Source organism: Sapajus apella, unplaced genomic scaffold, assembly GCF_009761245.1.
Source record: "Sapajus apella isolate SASKATOON/1434 unplaced genomic scaffold, GSC_monkey_1.0 scaffold6, whole genome shotgun sequence".
Lineage (NCBI taxonomy): Eukaryota > Metazoa > Chordata > Mammalia > Primates > Cebidae > Sapajus > Sapajus apella.
In genome coordinates, this window is record NW_022436946.1 from 48499580 (window position 1) to 48512257 (window position 12678).

A 12678-nucleotide genomic window follows, 5' to 3' on the forward strand; every position below is an offset into this window, starting at 1 on the left:
TGGATCTTGTGTTTATTATTTTGTCTATTTGCTTGCTTTTATTTTTCACAGATCTGTTAATACTTCTTATCAGTTTTTTAGGAAATTTTTTTGTTTTTTGAGACAGAGTCTTACACTGTCACCCAGGCTGTAGTGCAGTGGTGCGATCTGGGCTCACTGCAATCTCCACCTCCTGAGTTCAAGCAATTCTGCCTTAGCTTCCCGAATAGCTGGAACTACAGGTGTGCGCCACCACGCCCAGCTAATGATTTGTATGGGGGCAGGATGGTCTCAATCTCCTGACCTCGTGATCTGCCAACCTCAGCCTCCCAAAATGCTGGGATTACAGGTGTAAGCCACCATGCCTGGCCACTTTTTTAGGAATCTTAATGTAGATTTAGTGGCATCTCTTATGCTTGTTATATGTTAACCTTTTTTGAGGTTGCAGGAGGGCCTTAAAGCGCTTGCAACTACTAGCAATTGAAGGAGATTAAACAACAACACAACAACAAAAGCTTAATCTTCATCCTGTGTTGGTTGGAGTTTGGCAAAAGACTTTTTTATGTGTCAAAAGCAACCTACACAGGATTCTTTCTGTTTTGAGATTATTTTTAGAGACAGTATTTACTTTCATTTAGAAAGAGTTTAATCTAGTAAATAAAACTTTTGCTTTTAATGATTCCCTTTGAAAAAATATGATATTTAAGGGTTAAAAATGTGAAAGAAAATACTGTTATGAATAAAACATGTCTTTGATGCATCTTATATAATTAGCACTTGCCATTTGTCTTCTACTGTTTTAACTCTTGGAGAAACAGAGAGTGAAGTTTCCTTTAAGGAAGACACAGCGTAATGGGGAAGCTTTGTATGCTGTTCTGACTGCCGTAAAACATAATAAAGACAGAGAAAGTTTTGGAGAAGAGTTATTATTTGAGCTGGATTTTGAAAACTAAAAGAAGAGGTTACTGGGCTGAGGAGACTAGAAAGTTCTTTCTGCCTAGCAGGACCAGCATGTATAGACGTATCGGCCATGTGAAAGAGCATGCCTTCAGAGTAGCAGATGGATTCGTGTCATTGAATGATAAGGACTTATGAGTTGGGGAAAACAAGAATGTGATGCCAGACAGGCTTATTGGGACCAGCCAATAGAAGATATCAATCATGTGGCAGTGCTCAGAGGTTTGGATTTTATCTTGTAAGGATTGGGATGCTATGAAGGATTTTAAACCACGATATACGAACAGATTTATGTGTTAGTATAGTAGAGGTTTCCTTCTGGTGTGCTAGGGCATATAATACAATGGGTTGTAGGTTGCCTGGGATACTACTCTTACTAACTAACCCTCAAGGCAGTTGCCTGGGCCAAGGATCACTTAGGCTTTTATTTAGTCTCTTTTGGCCAGAGTAGCCTTGTCCATTTACTTCATATACTTTATAAATACTATGACTTTTCAAAGTGCCATGGCATGGAAAAGCTATAGAGATGTGGGTATAAAATAAGTAGAGTGTGACCATTTAGAAATGTTTTATAGTAATCTTGGATATCAGATATCAAACTTTATGATCTCAGAACCTCTTTATGCTCTTAAAAGTTATTGAGTACCCCAAGATGTGATTTATGTCTGTTGGTGTTTACTATACCAGAAACTAAAACTGAGAAACTCTTCAAGTACAGTCATGTGCTGCAAAATGATGTTTTGGTCAATGATGGATTATAAACAACAGTGGTCCTGAAATATTATAATAGAACTGAAATATTTCTATCACCATTGACATCTTGATGATCCTGACTTTGTGTAGGCCTGAGCTGATCTGTTTTTGTGTGTGAGTTTTTAATTAACAAGTTGAAAACATAAAAATTTTAAAAATAGAAGAAAGCTTATAGAATAAGGTTATAAAGACAGACAATATTTTTGTAAAGCTGTCCAGTGTGTTTGTGTTTTAAACTAAGTGTTATGAAAGAGTCAAAAAGTTAAATATAAGTTTATGAAGTAAAAAAGTTATAGTAAGTTGAGGTCAACCTATTGAAGACTTTTTTTTGAAAACACAAATGTAATGTAGCCAAAGTGAACAGTGTTTATAAAGTCTGTGTTAGTATAGTGACGTCCTAGACCTTCACATTTACTCATTACTCACTCACTGACTCCACTAGAGTAACTTCCAATCCTGCAGACTTCCTTCATAGTAAGTGCTCTTTCAGGTATATAGGTATACCATTTTTTATCTTTTGCACAGTATTTTTTACTGTATCTTATCTATGTTTACATATGGTTAGATACACCAATACTTACCATTGTATTTCAGATGACTCTAGTATTCAGTATAGTAAAATGTTGTTCAGGTTGGTAGCATAAAAGAATTAGGCTATACCATATATAGTCTAGCTGTGTAGTATGCTGCCTCATTTAGGTTTGCGTAAGTGCACTCTATGATGTTCCCACAAAATCACCTACTTGTGTATTTCTCAGGATATATGTTGTTAAGTGACACATGACTACATATATTTATTCATTTTAAAATAACAATAATAATAGAAATTAGCAACTTGATGAAAATTGACTATATTTTTCAAAATTATAATATATAGAAAGAAAAGTGGCATTATTTTAAGTTTATGCAGTCTTTTAAATGTCTGGTTTATTTTTTATTTTTTTAATATCTGGCTTAATAGAAAACAGATTCTCATATCTGCTTCTGTATTCAATCTGCTATAATATATATTTTTGGTTTAAGTATATGAAGGGAATCTAGCCTCACATAGATATGCAGTTAGAAAAGAGAATAATATTTTAAAAGCCTTTTCAAATAATTTTTAATACTCTTTTTCAACACTAAATTAAAACTCGACAAGCAGTAGTTTCTTGCAAGTTAGTTACAATGAAAATCTGGTGTATCAGTGAATTTTTATAGTAGGTTTCCTGAAAATTTATTGGCTTTCTCATTTTTAATGGATATTTTTTACCTGTGTATAATTTTATAATGTCATGTGTAAGTTTTTGGAAAATAATTGATTCAGTGAGTTATGCAAATCTTATAAATGTTGACACATTTGATTATATAATATAAAAAGAATTCATCCATTCATTAATCTTACCACTGGTATCATCAGAAAAGTCTTACGTTTTGGGTAATGGTCAGATTTACAGTGGTGAATGCAAGTTTTTCAAAATTCTAATTTTCTCTTGAAAACTTGCATTTTAGCATTGGCAACAAATACATTCAGTTATTTTCTTTGTGTAGCAGGCTCACTTTCATTTTTGAGAAAGTATTTGTCAGCTATCCTAATCTAAATAATTAATTTGTCTTTAGTCATTCTTTCAAATCAGTGATGTTACATAGAAAGCCTCTTTACTAGCAATTTTATACTCCTATAAAAGTTTTATAAAATACTTTTATACATATATTTATTGTAGTAGAAGTAACTATATATCTCCTTTTGTCACAGAATATTAAAAATGATACATACTCATGAAATGTATAAAACTCATAATTTTTATTGCTTCACTTAAGGACATTCTTAAGTAAAGTTGGCTTTGTGTTGTTGTTGTTCTTTGTAATTGTGCTTGTATGACAGCAAAGAATACAATGATTACTAATTCATTTGATACTATTAGCTTGATTTGTACAAAGGCACCAGCAGTTTTACTCACCATTGCTTTTGCATTATCAGTATAATGTCAACAGAATGAGAAAGGCAAATAATAGCTAAGTATTATTATGAAAATAATTTTGACTTGCAGGACTCCATATAGCATACTTTATTGATGGGTGATTCTTTGAGGAAGTATGGTAGGAAAGGGAACACAGACACTATGTCTTGTTTTGCAGCATCTGTTATCCTTGTCTTTCTTAAACCCTTTCTGCCACATATTATTAGTCTTTTTTTTTTGAGGGGAAGAGGGCGGGTGTAACAAGTTATATATTTACTTTCATATTTCTTGACCCTACTTCTTATCTTTGCCTCTTTATTGCTACCTCTGCTGTTTCCCTTTACAAAAGTTTATTAACCTCAATTAATATCCTTTATATTACCCAATTTGATATCTTTTATATTACAATATATTTCATATTCATTTCAGGGTCACAGGTTTCTGGAAAATATTCAAAAGTGTTAGTAAAGTGCAGTGGAAAGTTCTTTAGGCTTGGATTCAGATAGATGTCATTTTCAAACAATGCTACTATTGTGTAACTTTGGACAATTTGTGTAAATTTTCTAAAGCTTTCTTTTCTTAAGTCCAACAATAATAATAATACCTTAATGTGAAAATATGTTAGGAGGATTTGTTAGATTGGATGAGTAAAATGCCTATCATAGTACCTGGCATATAATGTGTTCAATAAAAAATTCTGGCCAGTTTGATCATCTGCACACTTGAAAAAAAATACTGGCCAGTAGAATTAAAATTGATTGGACAGGATTATTCTTAACAATTCATTTTGTTTCTTTTGTTGCCCCTTTGTGTATAACTTCAGTAAAACGAACAGCAAAAAGAAAATATTTATTGAACTTTTAACATCCATATACACAAAGTAAAATTTTATTTTATGATTTTATTTGTGTGGATTCTCTGAGAGTGGTTAGAATTTAGTTAGCATAACATATTCATATGCAAAATTAGAGTATAATATTTCAAAACAATAAATATATGTATCTTCCCAGGTCATACCTGCAGAAGCCTAGAGATTTTCTAGAATACTTATATTGTGCAATTATATAGTGAAACTCTCTGAATCCTAACACTGGTTCTCTAACTCTGATATCAACTTAATCTTTGATAACTACTCTGTATAGGAGAGTGGGATATGCTTGGGAAATTTTTTATAAAGTTCTGTAAAGCACTTGCAGCACTGTGTTTTAGATTTCAAATTCATTTAGCATTTAAAATACATGTAAAAAATTGGCACGAAGTCATGATTCATTAAATCATTCTAATGATTCCTTAATGCTAAAATGACAGCTGTTGGGTAGTAAGCTGTAAGAAAAATAGTACTCTGGACTCTGGGAAAACCAGAATGATATGTTGAAGAGCAAATTAAATTATTTTAGAATTTCATTTGGTTATACCAAGAATTTGTTATTCTGTGATTTAGAGTTATGTATTAAAATCTTAATTATTTTAAAAAATTGAGTACTGTTTTTTAATTATAAAATTGCAGATAGCCTTTATAAAAATTCTTGGGAATGTGAAGAGTCATTTATCTTAGTTTAAATAACTTTTTATTAAACTTTTTGAGATTAGTTTGGGTTTACACCTCTGTTTAATAGGTTGTTAATAACTTGAACAAGTTAAACTTTGAGGTAACAAATGTTTGTTACTTTTTTCTCTTTTTATAAGCTATTTGAACTGCTGGGACCCGAAGGACTTGAACTTATTGAGAAACTCCTCCAGAACAGAATTACAATTGTGGATAGATTTCTTAATTCTTCAAATGATCATAAGTTTCAGGCTCTTCAAGGTAAGAAAGTATGCAGCGGTAATTGTAATTTAAACAAAAGATTCATTGGTTAGCAAATGTTTGTAATGTAATTACATTTAAATATCTTTTGGTTTATTATATAATTTACTGATATTACTCTGTTAAATAGATTTTAGATATGGCATATTATGAAACAAACATAAGTGATCTAAATAGGAGGGCAGTGTTTGAATATGGCATTTTTTGGTAAAGGTAAAACTACTTAGAATACACAAATGTGCTTCTTTTATTTTGCAAATAGGAGGTACATGTGCAGGTTTGTTACATGGGTATATTGTTTGATGCTAAGGTTTGGGATACAGATTCTGTCACCCAAGTAGTGAACATAGTACTTGATAGGTAGTTTTTTAGCCCTTTCCCTACTCCCTGTTACTTGTCTTTTGGACTCCCTAGTTAGTGTGTTTTTTCCATCTTTGCGACTGTGTGTACCCAATGTTTAGCTCCAACTTAAAGTGGGAACATGAGGTATTTGGTTTTCTTAATTAATTCACTTAGGATAAGGACCTCCAGTTGCATTCATGTTGTTGCAAAGAACATCATGCAATCAGGCAAGAAAAACAAACAAAGGATATTCAAATAGGAAAGGAGGAAGTCAAATTGTCTCTATTTGCAGACGACATGATTGTATATCTAGAAGACCCCATCATCTCAGTCCCAAATCTCCTGAAACTGATAAGCAACTTCAGCAAAGTCTCAGGATACAAAATCAATGTGCAGAAATCACAAGCATTCCTATACACCAATAACTGACTTAAAGAGAGCCAAATCAAGAAGGAACTGCCATTCACATCTGCCACAAAGAGAATAAAATACCTAGGAATACAATTAACAAGGAACGTAAAGGACCTCTTCAAGAAGAACTGCAAGCCATTGCTCAATGAAATAAGAGAGGACACAAACAGATGGAGAAACATTCCATGTTCATGGTTAGGAAGAATCAATATCGTGAAAATGGCCACACGGCCCAAAGTAATTTACAGATTCAACGCTATCCCCATCAAGCTACCAATGACCTTCTTCACAGAACTGGAAAAAAACACCTTAAACTTCATATGAAACCAAAAGAGAGCCTGTATAGCCAAGTCAATTCTAAGCAAAAAGAACAAGGCGGGAGGCATCACACTACCAGACTTCAAGCTATACTACAAGGCTACAGTAATCAAAACAGCATGGTACTGGTACCAAAACAGAGATATAGACCAACAGAACAGAACAGAGGCCTCAGAAATAATGCCACACATCTACAACCATCTGATCTTTGACAAACCTGACAAAAACAAGCAATGGGGAAAGCAGTCCCTGTTTAATAAATGGTGTTGGGAAAACTGGCTAGCCATGTGCAGAAAGCAGAAACTGGAGCCCTTCCTGACACCTTATACTGAAATTAACTCCAGATGGATTAAAGACTTAAACGTAAGACCTAACACCATAAAAACCCTAGAAGAAAATCTAGGCAAAACCATTCAGGACATAGGCATGGGCAAGAACTTCATGACCAAAACACCAAAAGCATTGGCAACAAAAGCCAAAATAGACAAATGGGAATGAATCAAACTCCACAGCTTCTGCACAGCAAAAGAAACAATCATTAGAGTGAATTGGCAACCAACAGAATGGGAAAAAATTTTTGCGATCTACCCTTCTGACAAAGGGCTGATATCCAGAATTTACAAAGAACTAAAGCAGATTTACAAGAAAAAAACAAGCCCATTAAAAAGTGGGCAAAGGATATGAACAGACACTTTACAAAAGAAGACATACATGAGGCCAACAAACATGAAAAAATGCTCATCATCACTGGTCATGAGAGAAATGCAAATCAAAACGACATTGAGATACCATTTCATGCCAGTTAGAATGGCAATCATTAAAAAATCTGGAGACATCAGATGCTGGAGAGGATATGGGGAAATAGGAACACTTTTACACTATTGTTGGGAGTGTAAATTAGTTCAACCATTGTGAAAGACAGTGTGGCGATTCCTCAAGGACCTAGAAATAGAAATTCCATTTGACCCAGCAATCCCATTACTAGCTATATATCCAAAGGATTATAAATCATTCTACTATAAGGACACATGCACACGAATATTCGTTGCAGCACTGTTTACAATAGCAAAGACCTGGAACCAACCCAAATGCCCATCGATGATAGACTGGACAGGGAAAATGTGGCACATATACACCATGGAATACTATGCAGCCATCAAAAATGATGAGTTAGTGTACTTTGTAGGGACATGGATGAACCTGGAAACCATCATTCTCAGCAAACTGACACAAGAACAGAAAATCAAACACTGCATGTTCTCACTCATAGGTGGGTGTTGAACAATGAGAACACATGGACACAGGGAAGGTTGCATCACACACTGGGGTCAGTTGGGGGAGATAGGGGAGGGACAGTAGGGGATGGGGAGTTGGGGAGAGATAGTATGGGGAGAAATGCCAGATATAGGTGATGGGGAGCAAGGCAGCAAATCACACTGCCATGTGTGTACCTATGCAACAATCTTGCATGTTCTTCACATGTACCCTGAAACCTAAAATGCCATTAAAAAAAAAAGAACATTCTAATGGTTCTTTCACTGTAAAATGACAGCTGTTACATAGTGAGTTATAAGAAAAATGTTACTATGGACTCTATTCAGGAAAACCAGAATGATTTTATATTTTTATGGCTGCATAGGGTTCCATGGTTCATAGGTTCAAACTGCATTTTCCTTATCCAGTCCACTGTTGATGGGAATTTAGGTTGATTCTGTGTCTTTCCTGTTGTGAATAGTGCTATGATGAACATGTGTGTCCCTATGTCTTTTTAGTATAAGGATTGAGTTTTTTGGCAGTATATACCCAGTGATGGAATTGCTGGATCAAATGGTAACTCTTGTTGTAAACTCTTTGAGCAATCTCCAAACTACTTTTCACAGTGGCTGGACTAATTTACATTCCTACCAAGTATGTAAATGTTCCTTTTTCCTGCAGCTGTGCCAACATCTGTTATTATTTGACTTTTTAATAATAGCCATTCTGGCTGGTGTGAGTTGGTGTCTCGTTGTGCTCATGATTTGTTTTTCTCTGATGACTGGTGATGATTAGCATTTGTTGGCTGCTTGTATGTCTTGTTTTTGAGACAGAGTCACACTCTTCACCAGGCAGGAGTGCAGTGGCATGATCTTGGCTCACTGCAACCTCCACCTCCTGGGTTCAAGTGATCCTCCCACCTCAGCCTCCTGAGTAGCTGGGACTACAGGCATGTGCCACCACGCTCAGTTAAGTTTTATATTTTTAGTAGAGATGGGGTTTTACCATGTTAGACAGGGGGGTCTCGATTTTTTGACCTCATGATCCACCTGCCTCAGCCTCCCAAAGTGCTAGGATTACAGGCATGAGCCACTGTGCCCAGCCTTTTTTTTTTTTTTTTAAGTGTTTATTAATGTGGTTATTTGTTTTTTGCTTATTGATTTAAGTTTCTTATAGATTCTGGATATTAGGCCTTTCTCGGATACAATTATTTTTTTCTAGTTCTAGAGGTTGTTTGCTTACTTCATTGACAAATGGGACCTAATTAAAGAGCTTCTGCATGGCCAATTTTCTTTAAAGAGAAAATACACATGTAATTACTGTGGGCCCAAGTAGTAGTTTAATTTCTCTCCAACTTTTTATTTTGAGAACTTTCAAACCTATAGTTAAAATTGTAAGAATAATACAATGATCATTCTTTACCTTTCATATAGATTCATTAGTTTTTAACATTTGGCTCCTCCTAGACCCTTTACACTTACACCTACTTTTTAAATTTTTGCTGAACAATGACAGGAAGTTGTAGACCTTTAGGTACTTTACCTATAAAATCTTTAGCACATGTCTAAGCACAATGCAATTATCACGCTGAGCATATTGAAAATATATGTTATTACATATATTTTTAAATCCCTGAAAAATTAGAAGAATTGACTAGGGAACCAAAATTATTTTTTAAAAAGGTTGACTTACAACATAGCTGATGCAAAACTCAGATTTTAAGTGATAAACAGAAAAATATATATATATTTTTTTTACCTTTACCACAGTGTTTTTTGCCAGCCCTACAGATAGTTTGGGATTTTAAAAAAGTATATGAGCATAAGAAATCTGGCAACTGTCTTCAAACTATTTAATATCTATCATTCTTGTAAGTTATGCCCTCATTTTCTTACATTTATTATTATTGCACTAAAAGGAAATGATAAAAACAGCTATGATTTAAATCTAAAATTTCTGACAAATTTTCTGTGTTTCTTAACAGATTTCTTTGATACTAATAAATGTTCTCAGAACCTTAAAGTTGCTTTGAGATTGTAAGATTCTTGGAAAATATGAATTTAGCAACTTTGTCAGCAAGTCCCTTTGTTCTTTAAGTGTATTGAACATTTCTATTCTGCCTTCCTCCAAGAGTGCTCCTACCTTGTATTAGTCTGTTTTCACACTGCTATAAAAATACTACCTGAGACTGGGCAATGTGTAAACAAAGGAGATTTAATTGGCTCCCAGTTCCACATCGCTGGAGACCTCAGGAAACTTGGCAGAAGGTAAAAGGGAAGCAAGAACCTACTTCACATGGCGACAGGAGAGAAAAGTATGTACAGGAGAAACTTGCCAAACATAAAACTATCGGATCTCCTGAGAACTCAATCACTATCACTAGAGCAGCATGGGGGTGACTGAACAGCATCTCAGTGACTGCCCCTGTGATCAGTCACCTCCCACAGTTTCCTCCCTCAACACCTGGGGATTATGGGGATTACAATTCAAGGTGGGATTTGTGCGGGGACACAAAGCCTAACCATATCACACCTGTTGAATAGTATATATCCAGAAATTGCAGTAAGCCAGCAAGGATTATGAGCATCTAAAATGGGTATCTGCCAAAGAATACAAATGAGTTTAAATACCTAGTCCTACAGTGTTGTAAATTCTGAGAATTTGGTATTTCTTTTGTCAGTCTCCTATATTAATAAAGAGATATTTGCTGATTCTAGCTTTTGTTTTTGAGACAGGCCCTTGCATTCTTGCTCAGGCTAGGGAGCAGTGGCACAATTGGGGATTACTGCAGCCTCAACCTTCTGTGCTCAGGTGCTCCTCTTAGCCTCCCAAGTAAATAGGTCCACAGGTGTGTGCCACCATGCCTGATTAATTAATTTAAAAAAAAAATAAAGATGAGGTCTCCCCATGTTGCCCGGGGTAGTCTCAAACTACTAGCCTCAGGCAGTCCTCCCACCTCAGCCTCCCAAAATGTTTGGATTACAGGTGTGAGCCACAGTGTCCAGCCTGATTCTACCTTTTAATAGTGGTAATTTATTAATACAAAGTTTAATAGAAGTCCAGGTTTATATATTTTTTGGAAACTGATGATTTATTCATGTTTATTATGTTGATGTCATAAATTTTATTCTATTAGGATAATTTCTTAGAATCAATATACTTTTTGTATCAGTGCATTCTCACATTGCTATAAACACTTGAGACTGAGTAGTTTATAAAGAAAAGAGGTTTAACTGGCTTACAATCTTCAGGGTGTACATGATGCATTAACAGCTTTTGCTTCTGGGGAGGCCTCAGGAAGCTTCCAATCATGGCAGAAGGCAAAAGGGGAGCAGGCATCTTACACATCAGGAGTTGGAGCATGAGAGCAAGGGGGAAGTGCTACACACTTTTAAATGACCATTCTAAAAGGATACAAAATTCTGCATAGTTCTTCAGAATAACTTGTGTTAGAATTACTGTTGAGGATATTTATTTCAATTTTGCAGGTCAGTCTCTACAGTTAACCTAACCCAGCTAGGAGAACCTACATTTAAACTTTTACTGCTTTACAACTTGATTTTTTGAAATTACCTATTATACTCAGCCTTACAGGATTCTAGTATGTATGTTCTAATTAAGACTTTTTAAGCTGTGAGGTAGACATATTTTCTTCTTATAATTTTCATTTTATTTGGATGATCAGAAGTATGTATAATATTTTATTACTGCCACATTTGCTTAAAATTTAATGACATTGGCATAGCATTTAGTATGTCACCCAAAGTATTTACAGTTTCACGCTTAAAATCTTTAACGTTCATTTCTGATATTAAGTACATGGCATTATTCACATTTAAACATTCTGCTAAATATGTGTGTTGCTGATTGTATAACTTTGCAGACAAGTTAACTTTTATCAAGAGTTCAGAGTCCATGTGAAAATTGGCAGAAAGTTACATTCTTTTTCTAACACTGAATGCTAATTATAAATTCTGTTATTATAGTAGGTATTTAAGACTGAATTCAAAATAAGGGATATAAGACTTAGGAAAATGCTTTTTTCAGAACTGTAAAATATAGTCCTAATATACATGAGATTTTATTTTATTTCATAATTTTGAGACATATTTTTCTTTTAAAGGCTTATAAAGCCATTATACAAGTTTTCCCTGTGATTGAGAGTTTAATGACATATTCAGAATAATGCAATAGGGGAGTAACAAATGTCTGAGAATTGTGAGGATTCAACTTAAGTGAATTAGAAAGCTAATTTTCCCATCTTAATGCTATGCCTAATTCCTTCTCTGTTCTATATTGGATGTTGTAATTCAATAAAATAATTTGCACAGTGCTCTGTCAGAGTATGGACCAAGTCTCATTCTTCATTGTCTTCCTAGCGTAGCTGCAGTGCCTAGAACTGAGTAGGACCTCACTACAATAAATGCGTATTCACTTGGATTACTTTCAACCACATTCCTATTAGTTGCTTTATAGTTGCAGTAAGTGAAGATACTGTTGCTTGTAAAGATTTAAACAAACACAGAAGGTAATCCTGTTGGAAGAAAATTTTTCCTGAATACTGAGTTGACCAAACCACAAACCTAAAGTAAACTTTATAAACATTGAGCTTTAATTCACTTGGTTTTTCTATTGTTTAAAAGCTGTGTTTTGGTGAAAAGGCAGACCATACTTTTGCTTTATTTGCTTAGTCATTGTCTTAAGTATGTCCTGAACTACTGCTAATAAATTTTATGTAATGTATAAATAATTAAGTAGTAACATATATACAGCTTAACTGCATAAGGTCTATTACATAGAAAAAAGTTGTTTAGTAGGTAGTTTATTTTATTGCTGTATTAACAGTAAATGCTAATTAGCATTGATATTATATTTATTGAAATTACATAAGCAAATTATTTCAAATGATAAAATTGA

At 34.3% G+C, this 12678-nt stretch overlaps 1 protein-coding gene across 4 annotated transcripts in view; it reads left to right on the forward strand.

The window, feature by feature from the left end:
- Positions 1–12678, forward strand: part of ASCC3 (activating signal cointegrator 1 complex subunit 3) — a 361254-nt gene that overhangs the window by 54777 nt on the left and 293799 nt on the right. For all 4 annotated transcript variants that reach the window (XM_032275177.1, XM_032275179.1, XM_032275178.1 and 1 more), the window contains exon 5: positions 5316–5436. In XM_032275177.1, coding sequence (XP_032131068.1) covers positions 5316–5436 — 121 coding nt within the window. The remainder of the gene's footprint in view (positions 1–5315; positions 5437–12678) is intronic.